At 42.6% G+C, this 22,710-nt stretch overlaps 1 protein-coding gene across 1 annotated transcript in view; it reads right to left on the bottom strand.

Moving 5' to 3' along the window:
* Positions 1 to 21,957, bottom strand: part of NKAIN3 (sodium/potassium transporting ATPase interacting 3) — a 332,467-nt gene extending 310,510 nt beyond the window's left edge. Inside the window, exon 1 of the mRNA XM_061599855.1 lies at positions 21,872 to 21,957. Within this exon, the coding sequence (XP_061455839.1) occupies positions 21,872 to 21,898 (27 nt within the window). The 5' untranslated portion in view covers positions 21,899 to 21,957. The remainder of the gene's footprint in view (positions 1 to 21,871) is intronic.
* Between the last annotated feature and the right edge of the window lie 753 nt (positions 21,958 to 22,710).

Below are 22,710 nucleotides of genomic sequence, written 5' to 3'. Positions count from 1 at the left end.
AGGAGAAAGGCTTATTGAATTCTGTGAAGCCAATAATTGGTTTCTTGCAAAAACATTTTTTGAACAACTAAAAATATGACTGTATATGTGGACATCACCAAAGGGTTGATATAGGAATCAAATTGATTATATAATTGGTAGCAGAAGATGGAGAAGTTCCATACTTTCTGTGAAAACAAGACCAAGAGCAGACTGCGGTACAAATTATGAACTGGTAATTTCGAAAATCAGAGTAAAGCTAAAGAAGAAGCATAATGCCAAAATACAATTTAAATAACATCCCAAAAGAATATAAAGATCAAATAAGGAAAAGATTTGAGGCTTTAAACCTAGTTGACAGAGAACCAGAAGAACTACGGATTGAAGTCAGAGACGTTATCGAGGAAGAATGCAAAAAGACAATACCTCTAGTTAAAAAGAGAGAAAGACCTCAATGGATGACTGAAGAAACTCTTAAAATGGTTAAAGAGAGAAGGAAAGCAAAAGCAAAAGGAGATAGAAACACGGTTAGAACCCTAAATGCAATGACACAGTGACTAGTATGTAGGGACAAAGAGAACTATTACAATAGTTATTGTATAGAAATAGAAGAGGACAACAAAAAGGGTAGAACAAGAGCCCTATTCCAAAAGATTAGAGAAATTAAAGGGACAGATTCATTCACGGAGGAACTGTATGATGAAGAACTAGAAATTTTAGAATGTGAGGTGAAAGCTGCTCTTAATATACTTGGAAGAAACCAGTCACCAGGAACAGATGGCATACCAATACAGTTACTACAAGCTACTGAGACTGAATCTGTCCAAATGTTGACAAAAAATTGAACAAATACGAAAAACAAAGCAATGGCCCACAGACTGGAAACGTTCAATATTCATCCCAATTCCAAAGAAAGGGGATCCCAGGGAATACAGTAATTATCAAACCATCGCCTTAATATCCCATGTAAGTAAAGTATTGCTCAAGATTCTACAACAAAGTCTCTTACCATATATGGAGCGAGAAATACCAGATGTCTAAGCTGGATTTAGAAAGGGAAGAGGCACCAGAGATAATAATGCAAACGTACATTGGATAATGGAATGGACCAAGGAATTTCAGAAGGAAATCACCCTGTGCTTTATAGATAACAGACATGAAAAACTATGGAATGCTTTAAAAGAAATGGGGGTGCCACAGCATCTGATTGTCCTGATGAGCAACCAATAATCTGGACAAGAGGCTACTGTAAGGACAGAATATGGAGAAACTGATTGGTTCCCCATCGGAAAGGGTGTGAGACAGGGGTGTATTTTATCACCTTATTTGTTTAATCTATATGATTCCATAAAGGAAGCCGCAGACCTGAACTACAAGATCTGAACAGGGTGGTCCATGACAGATGCTATTGGAGGTTGCTGATTCATAGGGTCGCCATAAGTCGTAATCGACTTGAAAGCACATAACAACATACGCAGTACAATATCATATGGAAAGCGGGATTGGATCAAGATGGAGGAGGTGTGAAAATTGGAGGGAGAAATATCCATAATTTAAGATATGCAGACAATACCACACTGCTAGCCGAAACCAATAATGATTTGAAACGAATGCTGATAAAAGTTAAAGAGGAAAGCACAAAAGCAAGACTACAGCTGAATGTCAAGAAGACTAAAGTAATGACAACAGAAGATTTATGTAACTTTAACGTTGACAACAAGGGCATTGAAATTGTCAAAGATTATCAATATCTTGGCACAGTCATTAACCAAAATGGAGACATTAGTCAAGAAATCTGAAGAAAACTAGGATGTATCACTGAACACTAAAGTGAGGATCATTCAGGCCATGGTATTCTCAATCTCTATGTATGGATGTGGAAGTTGGACAGTGAAAAAAGTGGATAAGAGAAAAATCAACTCATTTGAAATGTGGTGGTTGAGGACTGCTTTGCGTATACCATGGACTGCGAAAAAGACTAATAATTGGGTGTTAGAACATATTAAACCAGAACGATCACTAGAAACTAAAATAATGAAACTGAGATTATCATACTTTGGACACATAATGAGAAGACATGATTCACTAGAAAAGCCAATAATGCTGGGGAAAATAGAAGGGAAAAGAAAAAAACGGAAGACCAAACAAGAGATGGATTGATTCCATAAAGGAAGCCACAGACCTGAACTTACAAGATCTGAACAGGGTGGTTTATAACAGATGCTATTGGAGGTCGCTGCAATCACCCTAAAAAGTCTCTCTGGAGGGTTGTGTACTCCTGTTAGATTATATGAGATAGGGCACAGGGGGAGATACAGATGAAAAACTTTCCTTCTATTACTGTGTTGTACTCTGCTGTTTAAGTAGAAACTCTCCACAATGGTTAAGGTCTCAACTTAAAAGGCTTGTTGAAAGAGGAAAGTCTTCAATAGGCGCCAAAAAGATAATGAGATGGTGCCTGTCTAATATTTAAGGGTAAGGAATTCCACAGGGTAGATGCCACCACACTAAAGGTCCGTTTCCTATGTTGTGCAGAATGGATATCCTGATAAGATGGTATCTGCAGGAGGCCCTCACCTGCAGAGTGCAGTGATTGACTGGGTGTATAAGGGATAAGATGATCTTTCAGGTATCCTGGTCCCAAGCTGTATAGAACCTTGAACTTGGCTCAGTAGCAAATGGGCAGCCAGTGCAATTCTTTCAGCAGGAGGGAGACATGTTTGTGATACCTCCCCCAGTAAGCAATCTTGTCACCACATTTTGCACCAGCTGCAGCTTCCAGACCAACTTCAAGGGCAGGCTCACATAGAGCTCATTACAGTAATCCAGCATGGAGTTTACCAGTGCATGGACAATGGTGGTCAGGCTATCCCAGCCCAGAAACGGCCATTGCTGTCTTACCAGCCCAAGCTGGTAAAAGGCACTTGTAGCCACTGAGGTCACCTGGGCCTCTAGAGACAAAGATGGAACCAGGAGCACCCCCAGACTACAGACCTGCTCTTTCAGAGGGAGTACGACCCCATCCAAAGCAGGAAACTGACCAATTATCTGAACTTGGGAACCACCAACCCACAGCACCTCCACCTTGCGAGGATTCAGAGTCTGTTTATTGGCCCTCATCTAGCCCACCATCGAGTCCAGGCAGCAGTCCAGGGCTTGAATGGCCTCTCCCAATTCAGATGTTATGATAAATAAAGCTGGGTATTGTCAGTGTACTGCTGACACATCATCCCAAATCCCCTGATAACCCCTCCCAAGGGCTTCATATAGATGTTAAACAGAATGGGGGACAAGATGGTACCCTGCAGCATCCCACAGCACAACTGCCAGGGGTCTGGAAAAAAATCACCCAATGCTATTCTCTGAAAACAACTTTGGAGATAGGATTGGAACCACTGTAAAACAGTGCCTCCAATATCCACCTCACCAAGTCGGCTCAGAAGGATACCATAGTCAATGCTATCAAAAGCCATTGAGAGATCAAGTAAGAGTAACAGGGTCGGACTCCCCCTATCCTTCTCCTGATAAAGGTCATCCATCAGGGCGACCAAGGCCGATTCAGTCCCATAACCAGGCCTGAGCCCAGACTGGAATGGGTCAAGATAATCTGTTTGATCCAAGAGTACTTGCAATTGCTGTGCCACAATCACCTTCCCTAAGAAGGGGTATTTGCGACCAGTCGGTAATTGTCAGGAACCAGTGGGTCCAGGGTGGGCTTTTCCAGGAGTGGTTGGATTGCCACCTCTTTCAGGGTGGGTGGAACCACTCCCTCCCTCAATGATGTGTTGACCACACCCTGGATCCACTCGGTCAAACCCCCTCAGCAAGCTGTAATAAGACAAGAAGGGCAAGGGTTGAGAGAACACATTGCTGGCCGCATCATCACAAGCACCTTCTCTATGTCATCAGGCTGCATCAACCTGAAACCATTACCAAGAAGTTGCAGCAGAGGTTGTGATTCTCCAGTTAGCCCCCATCTGCTGAGCTGGGACAGAAACAAAGAGCAGATGTGTGGTGGCAGAATCATAGTAATGGCTTCACACAAATGAATTATGTGTTGGCTGCCATATTTATTACAGGAAAAATAATATTTTTATTAACTGACAGTACAAACACTCTAAAATTAAAATTGTATATTTAAGGAAGTAAAAAAGATTTTCATACGCTATTTCCTTCTACCTATTCAGTATCAACATCTTATTGCTCTAATGCCATTAACAGGAATTCTTTAAAAACAGCACATTTACAAAGCATCTTAAAAATACAATGAAAAATAAAAAAAATGAAGAGTCTACTTTTAGATGCCTTTTACATCTTTTACATTTACATGTGGTGAAAATGGAATTGTTAAGATATCGGCTGTGTCAAGAGTTATTTTCAGCTTCTCATATCATCACACTTTGATTTCACAAAGCACATCACAGTCAGATGAAAGATAGTTAAAACTACTTCAACATAGATAACAGAAAGTTACTCCTATTTATAATAGTGCATAAGCAAGAAGAGGTAGTTATTCACATATTGATACAATTGTTTAGGTACACAAATTTTGGAGGTTGTAAAGCGGTAAATTATTGTTTATCATTTGATGTATTAGTCACTCGCTACAAAAAAGCCTCTAAGCAACTTACAAAAACTTAAGAGTCAACGGCATGAAAAAGTTTACAATAAAATCGTAACAATGGCCCATCAACTGGCTCAGCAAAAAGTCAGAAAACAGTTATCAATAAACAGCAAAACATTTATCATACTCAGTCATAAGCCTAGGAGAAGGATTTTAAATGATGGCATCAGGTGGACCTCACTGAGGAGAGCCCTCCAGAAGTAGAGAGCCAAAATTAAAGAGGTCTTCTCCCTTGTTGCCACATTCCGAACCTCCCTCAAATGGGGCACCTGAAGAAGGGTCTCAAATGAAGATTGAAGAGTCCAGGTAGGTTCATACTGAGAGAGGCATTCCAAAATATATTGGGATCTTGAGCTGTACAGGGCTTTACAAACCAACTTAGAACCAACTTAGAAACATACAGCCACTGAAGTTGTGTCAGGGTTGGTATTATATCATTGTCTTGCCTCAAGCCTGTCAACAACTGAGTGGTCACATTCTGCACTACCTGCAGGTAGTTGCCTATACAGCTCTTAAAGGGTCAAAGCCCTGCCTCTTCAGAAATACAGGTAACTGAAAAATGAAGATTCTCATTAACCTTTCTGGAGGGGCTGAATGGCAATTCTGTTGCAATCTAGAATGCAGAATTAGCCAACATAGTGCTCTCCAAATGCTGTTGGACTACAATTCCTGTGAGCACCAGCCATTATGGCTGTCAATTTCTCATCTTTCCAATCTCATTTTTCCAGTGTTAAATTCAGTTCTCCACATTTCTGCAGCAATTTGCAATTTTTTTAAAAAAAAATCCTCATGAAAATTCTCCAACATTTTAGTGCAAATTTCTAACAAACCTATTTTTGTAGGCAGTTTTGACTAATGTACATGTTTTTGCAAGCCATTTCATGTCATACAATGCATTTTTGTACGTTTTTTTCACTTATATACTCATTTTTATGAACATGTTCCCCTAATATATGCATTTTTGTAAACATTGTTTGACTGGCAAACTGCATTGCAAAATTCAAATATGTGCGGATTTCAAAGGATGGCTGTGTTTCAGAAATTGCAAATTTCATAGATGCACCTTTAAATGCAAACTGTATCAAAATTCTCACCCATCCATAGTCAGGGATGATGGGAATTGTAGTCCAACATCATCTGGAAGGCACCACATTGGCTACCTCTGGCATAATGAGTGATGGAACAGTGGCTGGGCATCTGTGACTGTTCTGATACAGAAAAATATAGTTTGTGCTTCCAAAGGAACTGACAGATTTAAGTCTCCATGAAATTATTTGGATTTTGAAAGTCAGAGTGGTTAGTGCTTAGAATGTCAGATTAGGACTGGAAAGACCCAGGTTCACACTCGCACTCAACCATGAAGCTGTTGGGCCAACGTTGGCCAGTCACACACTCTCTGCTTCAGTTACCTTACAAGACTGTTGGCAGGATAAAATGAATAGTGAGGCCCATGTATGTCACCTTAAACTACTTATAAGAAATGTGGAATATTATGTAAATCTATTAAATAGCAGTAAATATGCAGGGGAGTTGTGTATTTTAATGGTCAATTTACATTTTAAAAGTTATGAAATATTAATATATAAAATTATTACATTCCAAGACAACATTCATTGACATAATTCAATGGTTTGTTTTAATGCATTGTATTAATTTTTTAGATGTAACCCACCATCAGATCTTACAGTGAAGGGCTAGTAATAAATAATAATAAAATAGAAATGAATAATAATCATTTGCTACAGCAGCACTGTATAACGCTTTAATCCAGTGCAACCCATGGCTGCCTCCTTAGCCAAATCCAAGGCAATATAACTGATGACAGCTTACATCTTAACTAGGCCCCACAAATGGAAGAAGATCCATTGGAGGAACCTACTGGTGGAAGGGGAGAAAGGAGGCAATTTGTACCTTCTCCTTGTATTGTCTACTGTTTATTTATTTATTAATTTTATATCCCACCCTTCCCCCAGAAGGAGCCCACAGTGGCAAACAAAAACACCAAAAGCACTTTAAAACATCTTAAAAACAAACATCTTTAGAACATATTAAAACAAAACATCTTTAAAAAAACAACTTTAAAAACAACTTAAAAAGCAATTCCAGCACATACACAAACTGGGATAAGGTCTCTACTCAAAAAGCTTACTGAAAGAGGAAGGTCTTCAATAGGTGCTGAAAAGATAACAGAAATAGCACCTGTCTATTTAAGGGGAGGGAATTCTAAAATGTCGGTGCCACAAGGTCTGCTTCCTATGTTGTGTTGAACAGACCTCCTGATAAGATGGTATCTGCAATAAGCCCTCACCCACAGAGCACAGTGATTGACTGGGTATATAAGGAATAAGACAGTCTTTCAGGTATCCTGGTCCCAAGCTGTATAGGGCTTTGTACACCAAAACTAGAACCTTGAACTTGGCTCAGTAGCAAATGGGCAGCCAGTGCAATTCTTTCAGCAGCAGGGTGACATGTTGGCGATACCTCCCCCAGTGAGCAGTCTTGCCACCTCATTTTGCACCAGCTGCAGCTCCCAGACCAACCTCAAAGGCAGCCCCATGTAGAGCGCAGTACAGTAATCCAGCCTGGAGGTTACCAGTGTATGGACAATGGTGGTCAGGCTATCCCGGCCCAGAAACGGCCGCTGCTGTCTTACCAGCCAAAGCTGGTAAAAGGCACTTGTAGCCACTGAGGTCACCTGAGCCTCTAGCAACAAAGATGGATCCAGGAGCACCCAATTCAGATGTTACAGAGAAATAGAGCTGGGTATCATCAGTATACTGCTGACACCTCACCGCAAATTTCCTGATGACTGCTCCCAAGGGCTGGATATAGATGTTAAATAGCATTGGGGACAAAATGGCACCCTGCAGAACCCCACAGGGGCACAACTGCCAGGGGCCAAAAGACAATCACTCAATGCTATTCTCTGAAAATGTCCATGGAGATAGGATTGGAACCACTGTAACACAGTGCCTCTGATACCCATCTCACCAAGTCGGCTCAGAAGAATACCATGGTCAATGGTATCAAAGCCGTCGAGAGGTCAAGTAAGAATATCAGGGTCACACTCCCCCTGTTCTTCTCCAGATAAAGGTCATCCATCAGGGCGACCAAAGCTGATTCAGTCTTGTAGTTCCCTGTACCACCTCTCATGCTGCACTGGAGGGTCCACCAACCCCCCCGAGCAGATTTTCAAGGGCTGCAGGGGACAGGGGAAATTGGTGAAAATTGCCTATCCCCCTTTCACTGATGAGAATGTCCCATAAGCAAAACTCTGCCATCAGAAGCCTCGTTAGGATCCAAGACAATGTGTATTTCCTTGGCAGGGAATAGAGCCAGATGGTTCTGCCTGCCTTGCCAGAGACAGGATTCCTCTTAATTGTTCATCTGGCGCTCTTGCAGGTTTCACAGTTCAATAAGCTCCTGGCCTTAGTGAGACACATAAGTGAAGAGATGGACATTGTTGCATTGTAACATTCAGGTGAGCAAGTAGTACTAATCACTAATGACAGACTAGCATACAGAAAGCAATAATTACAGACTCTTCTTGAGCATTCTCTTGTCAGCCTTTTTTGTTCATCCAGAAATCAAAGCCTCCCTGGTAAATGGAAGAAGTAGTTCCACTTTCTGCTAACCTCTGACAATTTCCTAAAGAGACATCCAAATGAGGGGGGAAAACTTCTCTTGGTAATCAATAATGACATTATTACAGCCACTTTGGTGATTCTGACCACAAGCTCAATATGCAAGAAAAATGAAACCATCTAAATGCCACCTAAATAGAAATTAATTGATCATTAAGCAACTCCTAAGGATTATACTGTGGCAAAACAATTTGTAAGATATGGCAAGCTATGAACAACAACTGTCTGACAGTGTCCCACTTCAAGTGTATATTAGAATCAATGATAAATTATTCACTCAGTTGCCTAATTGATTATACTCTGCAAGAAAAACAGCAAATCACTGTAAAAGAAACGGCACTGTAATGCAAGAAAACCAATGCTTACTTTCACTATATTACTATATTGAAAACACCCAGATGAGCAGAGTCTGTACTGTGAAAACCACACAAGGTAATCCTGCTTCTAACCAAGTCAGTCAATGCCAACATTTCCCCTGACTGTGTGAAATTACATGTCAGCAGTCTCCTCTTTAAGAAGTTTCCTACTTGTAAGGTTTTGTATAGATGTAATGATACGAGTAGGAAGCTTCTTAAAGAGGAGACTGCTGATCTCATTGTTAATCCAAATCCCATCCCTGGAAGGGTTTACATGCTGCCTAAAATCCACAAAGCCAACAATCCTGGTCGCCCAATTGTCAACAACACAGCTACTGAAAGGATTTCTATGTACATTGACTTAAATTTACAAAACATGGTGCAAAACCTCCCATCATATATCAAATACACCAAGGACTTCTTGCTTAAAAATGAGTCTTAAACAAGCAGTATCAATTCCACAACAATACTATACTAGCTACTTTAGATGTCACATCTCTTTACACCAATATACCTCATGAGTTCCTTAAAACCAGTAATACGAACAATCCTCCAACACAGGTTATCACAACTTTAGCTACGCTAGTCCTGACTTGCAACAACTTTACATTCAATGGAGAACACTACCTGCAACCACAAGGCACAGCTATGGGGACTCGCATGGCTCCATCATATGTGAATCTCTTTATGGATAAACTGGAACAGGAGATCCTCAAAAAGGCCATCAACAATCCCGTTCCGTGCCCGGTACTTCCGGGCAAAGGGGCGAGTTTGTGGCCACAGCCGAAGCTCAGGCCGCCATCGGGCATGCACGCGGCACGCCGGCGCACCATCGTGACACACAGGAAGGAGGCGGGGCGGCTGAAGGCCATTTAAGGCCGCTCTGCCAGCCTCCCACCCTCCTTTGAATTTTGGCGGCTGAGGCTTTGTGGCGGCGGCTGCTGCGCGGCGCGGGGGGCTTCCCGGCGTGGGCGAGGCCTTCCGGCCGCGGCGGGGCCTTTGGTGAGTCGGCCTTTGGCGGCTGAGGCTTTGTGGCGGCGGCTGCTGCACGGCGCGGGGAGCCTCCTGGCGCGGGCGAGGCCTTCCGGCCGCGGCGGGGCCTTTGGTGAGCTGGCCTTGCAAGGGCAGCGGCGGCAGCGGGACGCGGGGGGCCTTCTGGCCGCGATGGGCCAGCCTTGCGGCTGCGACGAGACACGTGAGGACTTCCAGCGGCGGCGAGGCGCCGGAGGACTTTCAGCCACGGCGAGGTGGTGTAAGGAAGATTTATGGTTGCATCCTAAGCACACTTAGAGAATAAATAAGGCCCACTGAATACGGGGAGAATTACTTCTAAGTAGCATAGAAAGGATCAGCCTGCTTATACTATTCTTCCCAGTTGCACTCGGTAGAATAAGATCTAAACTAGTGCTTTGTTGTTTGATTGTTAATCAGTGCCAGCCAGGGACATTTACCAGCTTCTTTTTAATTACTTGGTTGGCTTCTTGGTTTATCTTGAAAGCACCATCCTGTGCATCAGTGAGAATTTCAAGCATGGCAACGAGGTTAATAAAGATTTTGGTCCCCCAAACTACTTGATTAGTCCTGTTGATTCTCTGTGGCTGTTCATAAAAAGGCAGCTGCTTCATTATCCTGATCTACCCATGGAATTATAAAGAGCAAGCTAGCATTTAATCCATGTTTTTCAAAGTATCCTAGCAGGAGGATATGTTAATATGCAGTGGAGATGGAAAATGCATCTGAAGTTTAAATGAGTCAGAACTGCAGATCCCTGGATAGTGGGAATTCAGGTGGTTGATTTTTGTTTGAACATCAAAACCATTCAGTACAATTTAGTTGAGTGTTTTTGTTTAAAAACAGCTGCTTATTTTTGTTGTCAATCATTTAATTCCTATTTAATTCACTGCACAGAATGGTGAATCAATGTGATACAATGGGTGACAATACTGTTTAAAAAGGGATTCAGCTGAAGAACCAAACTGAGGTATCACAACAGTTTACGAAAATGAAATGCTAGGTGATCTTATGATTATAAGTCAGCCTTCCCTAACCTGGTTTCCTCCAGAGCTTAGCAGCCATGGGTTAAGAACATAAGAAGAACCTGCTGGATCAGGCCAGTGGCCCATCTAGTCCAGCATCCTGTTCTCACAGTGGCCAACCAGGTGCCTGGGGGAAGCCCGCAAGCAGGACCCGAGTGCAGGAACACTCTCCTCTCCTGAGGCTTCCGGCAGCTGGTTTTCAGAAGCATACTGCCTCTGACTAGGGTGGCAGAGCACAGCCATCGTGGCTAGTAGCCATTGATAGCCCTGTCCTCCATGAATTTGTCTAATCCTCTTTTAAATTTAATCCTCCTTTAAATTTCAGCCTCCTGCTGCCTGTGGCCGCCACTTCTTTTGCAGAATAACCTAGAAAGATGCTCTGTCATAACGTAGCAGCCATTTGGATTGGAGCAATGCAATGTAATTACAAAGAGCAGGGGCTTTTTGAGGAGGGTGGGGGGCAGCTGGAGACAGAAGGGAGGCGGCAGGAGCCTGTAGGGACCCCAGTTAGTGCTGCAACCTCACCTCCAAAACTACCTCAACTCCAAAATGCAAAGGGAACTCATCCCCCCTTTTTTCACTGTTAAGCTTCTCCCCCCCCCAAATACGTTCTTCAAACCCAGGTAAAAATATATGAACCTTTCCATCAGTTAAGTCCCATAAACCTCTGTCCTAAAACCCATTTAATCTGTGTTATTCTGAGTAAACACACATAGGATTCTTCTGTATGTGTGCAATCACATGCACCCTTCCAGGGGAAGAAGTAACGAGACACTCGGGGATTTTCTCGTAAGTAAGTATGCATAGAATTGGTCCAATTCATATTTCTCTGAGTAAATTATTTAAACATAATGGAATTAATCACGTGCAGGCTGCACATTTGCTTGCATCTTCACTTTAGCTAGTTTACAAACTGGTCTGTAGATAAGGTGCCCACCTTTTTACAGGCCTCTAGTCCTGTGCCTTTAAGGGTCATTTGATCTGCAGACATTAGAAGATGACATTGCTTAACTCCATGCCATGTAATAACTGCTGAATACGAACCTGCTATTAAAGGCACAACAACAAGCCAGAAGGATATGTGGGGCCAGGGCAGCCCCCAGCAGAGGCTGCTCGGAAAAAGTGTCCCTTCCCAGCTACGTTCGAGGGCTATGGACCTTGCTTGCAGACTGCCCAGTTATGGGGGGACTCATTTTATGATGTGGTTTTTCTTTATTATACGGTTTTCCGGATCCTATGGACGCACTGGTCCAGGGGACAATTGATGAAGACATACAGTTGGGCAGGGTTATTGGCCCCTTCCCATCATCCCCTACCTCTGCTCTCTCAGCGCCCCCCCCGTATAGTGCCCAAAGTGGCAGTGGGCAAAGTCTACCTGATTCACCATCTGTCATACAAGTGGGGTCACTCAGTGATGCCTTATGGGCAAGTGTGGCAGCTAATCTGCCTGCATTGCCGGCCGTTACACACGGTGGATTTTGAGCTGCTGAGTTTTGCCTGTTAAGTCAACTATGCAGCAGAGCATTACCTAGGGGCTGCTGTATTCTTGCATGGAGCACTTCAGCCCCTTCTTGGAGACGAGAGGGCTCAGAAGCAGTGGGGCACTACTTTCATGATTTACAGTTTACGGGTAGGGCAGACTTTGGGTGCATATTAGCACCTGATGGCACAGTTTATAGCGTAGCTATGAACTGGGGGGTTCCTTTGGCAGCTGGGGAAAGGGAAGATCCTGCCCCAGTGTTCACCTTCCAGGGTATGAAGACTGACTTTTGGACCCAGGGCTGCAGGCTCCCCTGGAAAAGCTTGAACTGTTGCAGATCAAGATCCTGCAGTTTTCAGGGGCTGGGGAAGGTGTTGGGGGCCTTCTACGGTGGGGGTGATGGTGCCATAACAGGGATTTCACAGCCTTACCACAAGTTCAAAGTTTTTGGCTGCCTTGTGGTGGCCCCCTCCTTTCCTGCGGCGCGTCAATGGTGTTTCAGTTAGAGGAAGGACCGACTCAGCTAGTCCCATACCGCATACTGGGAGATGGGGGAAGGGAGTCAGAGATGGCCATATGCCTATCTGCTGCCCCAGCATGCTCACCAGCTATCAGAGGGCAGGAGGGGATTCCTGGGAGTTAGGGGCTGGCAGGGGCTATGCAAAGTGTGGCCTATTCCTATGAATCACGTGCTGGAATTCATCACATGGTAGGAGTGTAGCTTGTCTGTCAGTGTGTCGCAAGGTAGGCTGGCAGGGGGCCTTTAGGACCATTCAGATGTCTTGGGATATGTCAGGTGCTGGCCAGCTGGCCCATGCACACCCCCACACCCCTTATCCTCATCCTCCATGTTCACCTGACCCGCCAGGGATGGTTGATCAGGGAGGTGCCCTGAGACCATCATGCTTCAAAGCTCAGCAGTTGCATGTAGCGGCCCTCACACTTAATTCGGAGCCTTCCGGATGGGGGGCGAGGGTGTTTGGGGGCCAGGTCAGACTTCCAGGCAGACCAGGGGTGCAAGAGTTAGTCCACATTATTTTACCCTCCCCCTGGACTGGACATTTCCCCATGACGGTGTCATAGTGTTTTTGGCCTGAAGCTACAGGCCTGGTTGCCTGATATTCAGGGGGAGGGATCTTCCCTTATAAAGTTTCAGTTTAGCGTCGCAGTGCCTGGGAGCAGACCCATGGGGGTTTGAGGGACATGCTCCTCCGGAATGGGGTTTGCCTACCCGGCAGTGGAATTGCCTACCTGGGACGGTCCATTTGGTTTTGGTATATGCAGGTGCACGTCATTAGGAGGTGGAAGTAGGGGGCGCATGAAATACATTCACCCTGGGGGTGAGTCTGAAGGTCCGCGACCCAACTGTTCACGATTGTTTCTGTTTTGGCAGGTTGCTGGATGGGGATGGAGCAGACGCGCAGCCTACTCTGCAGCCATGGCATGATCTCATAGGCTGGCCTTGGGGCCGCAAATGCACATTGGTTCACAGCTGGGCCTCGGATGGTGGGCCACAGTTTGGTGGCTGGGTTGACAGAGTATGCACTGGAATGGTCTCCTACCCATGTTGTTCCAGCAGGGTTCAGGGCGGAAGGTTCTGCAGGTGGTGGTCATTCCCCTGGGTGGGAATTACCTTGGTTACTGAAGGGCAAGACATGTGAGGACATGCAGTTGAGGCCACAATAGCATCTGTTCGTCTGCTGTGGTCAGACATGGAGGGCAAGGCCCTCAGTGGCAGGCATGTGAGGACATGCAGTTGAGGCCTCGGTAGCCTCGGGTCGTCTGCTGTGGTCAGACATGGAGGGCAAGGCCCTCAGTGGCAGGCATGTGAGGACATGCAGTTGAGGCCTCGGTAGCCTTGGGTCGTCTGCTGTGGTCAGACATGGAGGGCAAGGCCCTCAGTGGCAGGCATGTGAGGACATGCAGTTGAGGCCTCGGTAGCCTCGGGTCGTCTGTTGTGGTCAGACATGGAGGGCAAGGCCCTCAGTGGCAGGCATGTGAGGACATGCAGTTGAGGCCTCGGTAGCCTTGGGTCGTCTGCTGTGGTCAGACATGGAGGGCAAGGCCCTCAGTAGTAGGCATGCGTGGACATGCAGTTCGTGGGGCAACGATGGCATCTTCCAGATGGACCTGCAGAGGGGTCTGCATGAGATTCTTATCGGGTGTGGGGTAAAGGGAGACTAAGCAGAAGCTTGTCCCCCTTTTGTGGCAAAGAAGTGCGGGAAAAGGTTTAAAGGGAAAGGGCAGCTAGGTGACACCTTTAGGCACCTTTGGGGGCGATTGGCGGTCCGGGGGCCTGCAGCTCAGGGCTATACGGCCCAGGGGGCAGAACACGGGCCGCCTTTGGGGCCAACGTGCCTCATCCGCTCGGAGTTTCACGGCTCCGGGGGGCGGTGATGCGGGTTGGACCCCCTACACATCTTCAGGGTGTGGCTTGAGCTGGGGTCTGGCATAGGGCAGCCCCGGGCTCAGGCAAGGTTTAGTCGCCCTATGGCTGCAAGCAGGCTTTGCCTGGATCATCAGAATGCTCCCGCACTTCATTTCCCCTCTGCAGGTTCATTATTCTAATTGATTCCGTTTAATAAAGTGGCCCATGATTTAACCCAATGAATGGTGTTTGTGTTTTATTTCGGCAATAGGCCACAAGCCACTTATATGATGGTGATACATTGATGACATCAACTCTATCCATCCCTCTATTAAGTTTACATTTAATAGTACAAATGACAATCCGCACATCCCTTTTCTTGATGTCTTTCTCACCATTGAAAACAACAAAATAGCCACTGATCTCTACAGCAAACCCACTGATGCCCACACCTATTTAAACTGGAAATCCTGCCATTCTAAGCATATAAAGAAAAACATTATGTATAGCTTAGCTCTGAGAATCAAACTTATTTGCAACACTGAAGATAAATACCAAAGAAGGATCAGTGAATTTAAAGAACACTTTCTTCTGAGAGGATATCCTCCACATATTATTGATTGCAACATCCACCAAGCCTCCATTCTGTCCAGAGAAAACCTCCTCCATCATACTGAGGTGTCAAAGAGCAGAGAGCAACAGATTCCATTTGTGGTAGATTTCCATCCAGCATCTCCTATCACTGAGCAATCAGGGAGAGCTACCCATTGCTGGCAAACTCTGAACATCTTGCTAGAGCCATCAGCAGGCCTCCTGTTGTAGCATTTTGCCAGCCTCCTAATTTGCGCAGACTGTTAGTGAGAGCTGTGCTTAAGCCACCTATCACCAATCCTGGGTCTCATCCTTGTCACTCCAAACACTATCACCTGTGTGTACCTCAGGGAGACAGCCACTTTTACAAGCACTAGGACAGGCAGGACATATTACATCAAACAGAACATCACCTGCAAGTCCTGCAATATAATTTATGTCACTGAATGCAAAATACCAGGATGTCATATCCAATATGTAGGAATAACCACAAGTGACCTACGCACACGCTTCAGAAACCACAAATTGGCAATCTTAACAAAAAATGTAGAGCAACCAGTTGCAAAACATTTCAACATTGAGGGTCACAGCCTGTTGGACTTGTCTATAACAGCTATAGAGATGCCAACAGATCCAGCAGCATTGACTAAAAGGGAGAACTTTTGGATATACCCTCTGGACACATTGGCACCACATGGCCTGAACCTGGAGGACAGTACAAACATCGCTTAGCTTCTGCAAATGAAGCCCCTCTGAGCATTCCATCCTCAAAGCTCTATAACTGCCACCTTGGTAACAGCATTTGTATGTTAGCAGCTGATGAAGGCGGAAGCCAAAACGTTTTGGTAATACAATAAAACCCTCTTTGTTAATCACAATTACGTGTGCGCGCGCACACACACATATAATGTTCTTAGTATATTCATATTACTTCATCATGAATTACCATTATGCTTTTAATTATTATTCTGCATGTCTATCTCTCCCTTCTCTCTAATCACCCCTTTTAAGGTGTTACTCATGTCAGGTGGCAAACCTAGCAGAACACAAATAGGTTTCCTTGAGCCCAAAGAGAAGTTTCATAACACTCACATGAATTATTCTCCTCCAAACTTCACTTCTCTGGATTAGTTCACGCTGTCAAATCAGCAAGGTAAAAAAGAAGAAGCTGAATATTTACTTAAACAAACCACACATACATGAAATGTCAGCTCATCTAGCCCAAGTTAATTTCCATGTCAAAATTATAAGTGTGCTCCACCAGCAAGAAGTAACCCCTTGGATAAAAAGAAGAAGGAAGTTTGTCACTTTTATGATGCAGTTCACTGAAAAGAAAATAGTGATTCAAGCTACGGTGACTATAAACTGCACGCAGTCATTAAATACATGGGCTGGTGATGCATGTACAGAATGGAACACTTTGACAATTTGCAGTGCTTCATGGGCTTTAAATATTTTATACCACCACTATTTATTAACATTCTCTGTCAACTGTGGAAAGAAATTAGGATGCAACCATCTGAATGGAGCAGTTGTCAATGAAGTCAAATTGCATGCAGAATATATCAGTGAATGCTGTTGAGTTTTCAGTGAATATGTAAACCCAAGTAAGTTACAGTTTCATAGACCTTGGCATTCAATCCCAAGAGAGTCAACACTGACCAGTCCCTGCCAGGAATACCATGACCCCACCAGTACATCTCAGCTGGAAGCAGCTCTCCAGTTGTACCCACTTGGGACAGTCATTTACACACTAAGAATTTTTTTCTGCTGATTTCCGCTTCACCTCAAATTATGTCAACAAAGCTCTTCTTACTCCAGCAAGGCAAATACTTATAATCCATTCTGCTAGCATAGGTAAGTATGATCACCAAATACGAGTGGCTCTAGAACAGCTACCACTATTGTGTCTGTTCTATACTTATAAGGACAATCTCTCCAAGAGAACATTAATACCTCCAGTCATTCTAGCAATGACCTTTACAATAAGAGTTGGTCTTTAACAGCTACAGCTTTTTGCTGCCTCTTGTCATTAATGCAATCTAGGATCGGAGGAGGAAAGCACAAAGACCAAGGCAATGGTACCAGTTTTCAAAAATGATTTATTAATTTCATCTATTCAAGAGCTGTCAGTCATACTATGCATATATATGTGCTCTGCAGGGAGAAAGTTACAACAGATAGTTGCTCTGTCAAAGTAGATGGCCAGTCTAGTACTGTTTAGCACAGAGGGATCAGGTGGTACCAGAAGATTAATACTGCCCTTGAAGATGCCTCACAGATTTCAACTGGTCTAAAATGCAGTGGCCAGATTACTTACTGGGGTTCCATTCCCCCATTTTGAAAAGCTGCACTGTTTACCAGTTTGTTTCGGGGCCCAATTCAAGATGCTCACATTAGCATTTAAAGTCCTAAATGACTTAGATCCCAAATATCTGAAAACTGCCTCCTCCTCTACAGAACCTCTCAGGTGTTCCATCCTCCTCAGAAACTCGAGGGGTGGTGGCCCAGGAGAGGACATTCTCTGTTGTAGCCCCTAAATTGTATAACTCAGTCTCCACAGAGTGTGTCTGGCAATTTCACTGTACAGTTTTTGGCGAATGCTGAAGATGCGCCTCTTTACCCTGGTCTTTGACACCCGAGATGTAAATTTTTAGGACCCACCCTATTTTTTTGTGATTGTAAGTTGTTTTTACATTGTTTTTAGGGATGTATTTTAAATTGTAGTAACCTGCCCTGGAATCTCAGGATGAGGGGTGGGTAAACAACAACAACAACAACAACAACAATAATAATAATAAAAGAAGTAACAATATTAGTAGTAGTGTGTGATACTGTTATATTTTTAACTGTCAGCTGTAAAAAAACCACTATGTACCAAAATCAAGTTGATCCTCCAGATGAGGCATTTGTTTCTCTCTGTCTCTCTGAGTATGTGTGAGTGAGTGCATGTGCGTGCATGCATGCATGTGTGCACACATCCTAACACACATGTTACATTCCACATGCATTCCTTTTTACTGACATGGGCAAACTCCTTCTCTCAATCCAAGGACTGTTTAAGTGTATGAACTCCTACATTTTTGTATTCTATTAGAGATTATGCTTATGGTTGCCACTGCAGAGCCACCACTGCTAATCAAAGATATCTTCATGTATGTATTGAGGGAACTCCTACATGAACACATTCCTTCTATGCTCAGGTTCGGTGGAATGGGTGTACCAAATTTCAGCTTTCTATCTGTGTTCAAGTACTTGAACAATTTTCCTAAAGAGGAGTCAAACAAAACCTGTATCTATAGCTACACATAAAATGAGATGCATTGGGTGTGTGCACGCCCACTTTAAAACAATTTTAAGGCTGCAATCATCATTGTATTTACTAGTTTGTAAACCCAACTAAACACAATGCATCTTATTTCTGAGTAAACATGCATAGGCATGCGCTATAAAGTGTTTCCATTTTACAGGATATTGTGGCTATTTGCCAATTATCAAAGACTGAGTGAAAGCCTAGAACTGATACATAGCCTTGTTTTTAGTCTGGCTTTCTGCCTTCCACCTCAAAAGTTTTTGTCATTATTAATTATATGTGAAATTCAGCAGTAATTTGGCAAAGCAATCCTCCTTTTCATTTGGCAGCTTTCGACTCTCTGCTTTCAGTGCTACTTTATTACTTCATATTATAGTGCAAATAGCATTAAAAATTAATTCTTTTTTATCATGTGTGAAGAAAAAACAAAATATCAAATAGCATCCAATACATATGAATCATTTATGAAGGTTTATTGCATTTCTTAGTTTATAATACAAATGAGCTTGAGTTTGCTATTCCAGTTATGACAATGACATGCCAACAACTGTATGATACGCTTGTTTAAGATGAATGGAAAATGCACTGAGCCACATCAGTTTAATGCTGCCTTTTGATATGCCTTTCCTTTAAACTATGCTAAAAAACACTGACCCACTGCCCAGCAGAGGTAAAACAATGAAAAGGTTAGAGCTGTTCTTAAACCCACTCCTCCAACATGCACAGGATTTTTTCAGTGAACAATTGGAAATGGTTTTTGCTCAAGCCTTGCTGATTGGCAGCCTCAGAGAACATAATCCTGTTGCATGAAATTGGAGATTAAAACGTTGCCCCCCTGTAGGTAACTTTGGACACTTGATTATCATACCAAAGTTCACAGTTTTTCCTAGACTTTTTTCTTTAGATACATGAAGCTTTCAAAAATGTATTTTTAAATGTATATAACTGATAAATTGTATATCTAACTGTGTATGCCACTAGAAATGACTTTCCCTCTTTTTCACATGCAAAAAGTATGGTGAAAGATAATGTGCCTACAAAAAAGCAATTCTGCCCACCAGCACCAGACACAAAGTCAAGGGGGGGAAACAATTTGAACCATACAAAAGTTAGTGAAGTACAGATAGGCAGCTCACCTGACAATACTCCCTACATGCCCAGGTTTAGGAACAGGCATCTTACACAAACATTTTGGACAGGAAAATCAGCCATAGAAATGAATTATTCCTCCCATTTCCCTCTGGTAAAGCTTTCTTAGGAGGTGCTCTCACTTGCTCATGTTTAATTGTGTCCTGAAGAACATAGTATCTCATATTTTGAGATATAACTGAGGTCTTAGAATAACGATCTACCTATGATGGATATGGGTTCTACCAGCATAGGAAATGTGGTCTGTTGACTGTAGCTTCAGCCTGTTTTTTCTAATTCCAGTTCAGCTTCTATCTAAAGCATGTCTAGAACCAACCCAATGGGTTCAGGGACTCTTTCGTGAACTAAGGTAAAATGCAACACTGAGCTGTAATAATAATAAAAAGAAACAACATTAAAAGCACATTTGTCTGATGTTTAGCTAGTCAGAGATCCAGTATTGTTGCGTGTTTTACCTGGAAAATGGCATATTTGCTTCTGAAGATTAAGCAAGTAACCTTCACAGATCAAAGTTTAATGACCTTGTCATTTTCAATAGTAAAAAAAAGCATGATCTTAATTCTCTGACATGTGATTTTCTAGCATCATGCCCATATTTCTTGGCTTGAAGAAATTTATTCCAGGAGGCAAACCTCATTTTCCTTCTCTAAATTATTCAGGTTAACATTACAGCTTTCCCCTCTCTCAAATTAGGAAAGAGCACAAGAGAATCTATACTTTGTTTCCTAATGTTTCCCTAAAGACAGAGATAAAGCCTATCTGGTGTTATATGTTTTTCTGTTGTTCTTCAAATGACTGTACTCTTCATTATACAGTTTGCTGCTATTATCCTAGCTTTCCACCAGTATTCTCTGTGGTCTGATCACTCAGTGCTACAAGTTATTAAACTCTTGGTAGTCAAATGAGTCTATTCTCATTTGTAAATCTATGTGAGCTTTTGATGCTGAAAATTTACACTCACAGCAGTAATGATTGAAACAATACTATTAAGGTCAGCTTATTGAAATGAGCCCCAAATGAGCAGAGACAAACACTGGGTGGGTCAAACTCTGCCAAAGGAATAATGAAAAAGTTGAAGTATCTTCAGAACAGAAGTTTTAAGACAAACGTTTCCAGTTAAGTTAGGAACATAAAAAGCTGCCTTACACCATGACAGACTAATAGCCCAATATTGTCTACTCACAGCAGCTCTCCAAGTCTTTTGCGTCACCTGCTGCCCAGTCCTTTTACATTTACTGCCAACACCCATGGCTCATCTTATAGGACAGCAATATTGAGATCTCTACATTCCTAGTAGTAGTCCAGGTACCTCCTGTTGTATTCCTTGCTAACCAAACTATGTTAATGTTTTTTTTAAGGTCTCAAGTAACCTAGCCCAGCCTTTTTTCAACCTTGTGTCCCCAGATGTTGTTGGACTACAAGTCTCTTATCCCCAGCCATCCTAGACAATGTTCAGTGATGATGAAGTTGTAGTCCAACAACATCTGGGGGGCCAAGGATGAATAATTCTGCCGTAACCTACACATTATTATATAGATATCAGTCATGCCTTCCCTATAGCTGAAGAAAGTTTGCTTTCATAGCAAAAATGTGATAAAGAATTTCATCTGGCTTTAAAAAAAAATGTGCTGGCCATTTGCATTTTCTTCAAGAGTGATTATTCCTCTGTCCTCCAAGAAGAGGATCAAAGGCAGGATGCAAAAGATAAAACATAAGCCCAGTAAGGCAGGGCATCAATTATCATGCTGATACGCACCATGTGCCACATATTAATTTCAGTGCACATACCCCTGGGTCACATTAACACCACAGAAAGGTTTTTGGGTCACTAAAAAGGCATATAGCACTTGTATTTGACATAGAGATTGTTCATTAAGTAGCTCACTTTGGTTCCAACTATAAGAACCTTATCATGCTCAGAACAGATGTTTTCAAGACTGTTCAGGTAGTCTAAAACAACATCTCTGATACCCAAATTTTTGTTGCACGGAAGACAAGCAGCAAATTGGGAGGTTATACTAAATTATATTTTTAAAGTTAATCCTGGTGTAAAAACAGGGAAAGCATCAAGCATAAGTCCATTGTGAAGGCAAAAATTGGGGATTATAACATACATGTGTGTTTTCAAAAATATTTCAGTTCTTCAATTTTCTGAAACATATGAGGCTAAATAAGATTTATCTGAACAACATTTCTGTGGCCTATTTTGGGTGATTAAACCCTCCATGCGAACAGTGTTCTATTCCAGGTTGCAGTTATGATAAATGGCCTGTCAAGCAGAGATATACTTACAGGACTGCTATAAAATTTTATCATGTATATAATACTTACTGTATTCTCTCCTGTTTCTTCAATCATGAGCAAAGCTATTAGAAATTTATTTTAAGGAACTCCTCTCTCAGACCCAGTCATTAATGTTTTCATGGTAGTTGTTACACTTGTTCTTTGGATACCTTTACAACAAAGAGAGTTACATTTTGAAGTTTTGTTGTTGTTTGCAAGCGCTGTCACCAAAATTCCTACAATCAGTTTCAAACACTGAGCAGAACAAAAAAGTCACTTTTGCTTAAATTGCCTGAATACATTTTTAAAAGCTTGCATTAATGGAGAATTGCTTGTCTCAGTGTAAGCAGATAATTACTTTCCAATGCATTACAGTTGCAGGAAAGAGAGCAAACAGAATACCAGAGCTACTAATAAATGATTTGCATAGTGTTTTGAAACTACTTACCAACACATGTACTGTGGCTTGGCTAGATTCACATTCCTATCTGATCTAATCAAATGCATAATTAGCAAATGCTGAGTTTTTCATTACTCCTGGACACATATAAAGGAAGCAGCTGAGAATTAGGTTAAAAGATAAAGATGAGACAGAGCCAAAACCTATGCCACACAGAAGATGCATAATGACAGATTCCAACTTCTGGAATTTTTGTTTTAGTTAAATCGGATGCAGGAGGATCTGAATTTGATTGGTGCCATGGCATTGGATGAATGGGTTATACTGGGATGGAATATTCATCCCAGTAATTTTTCACAACTTGATAGCAGCAAATCTGAAGAATTTTGTCTTACCTTAAAAATGAAGAGGCTGAGAATTTTATTTCTTTTGTTTCATTTTTTAAAACATCAAAAAGAGCCTTGCTGCTGCTTCAAGCTGGGAGAAA

This window comes from Rhineura floridana, chromosome 1 (genome assembly GCF_030035675.1).
Source record: "Rhineura floridana isolate rRhiFlo1 chromosome 1, rRhiFlo1.hap2, whole genome shotgun sequence".
In the NCBI taxonomy this organism is placed as follows: domain Eukaryota; kingdom Metazoa; phylum Chordata; class Lepidosauria; order Squamata; family Rhineuridae; genus Rhineura; species Rhineura floridana.
Note: the sequence above shows the minus strand (reverse complement) of the source record. Positions and strands in the feature narration are given on the sequence as shown.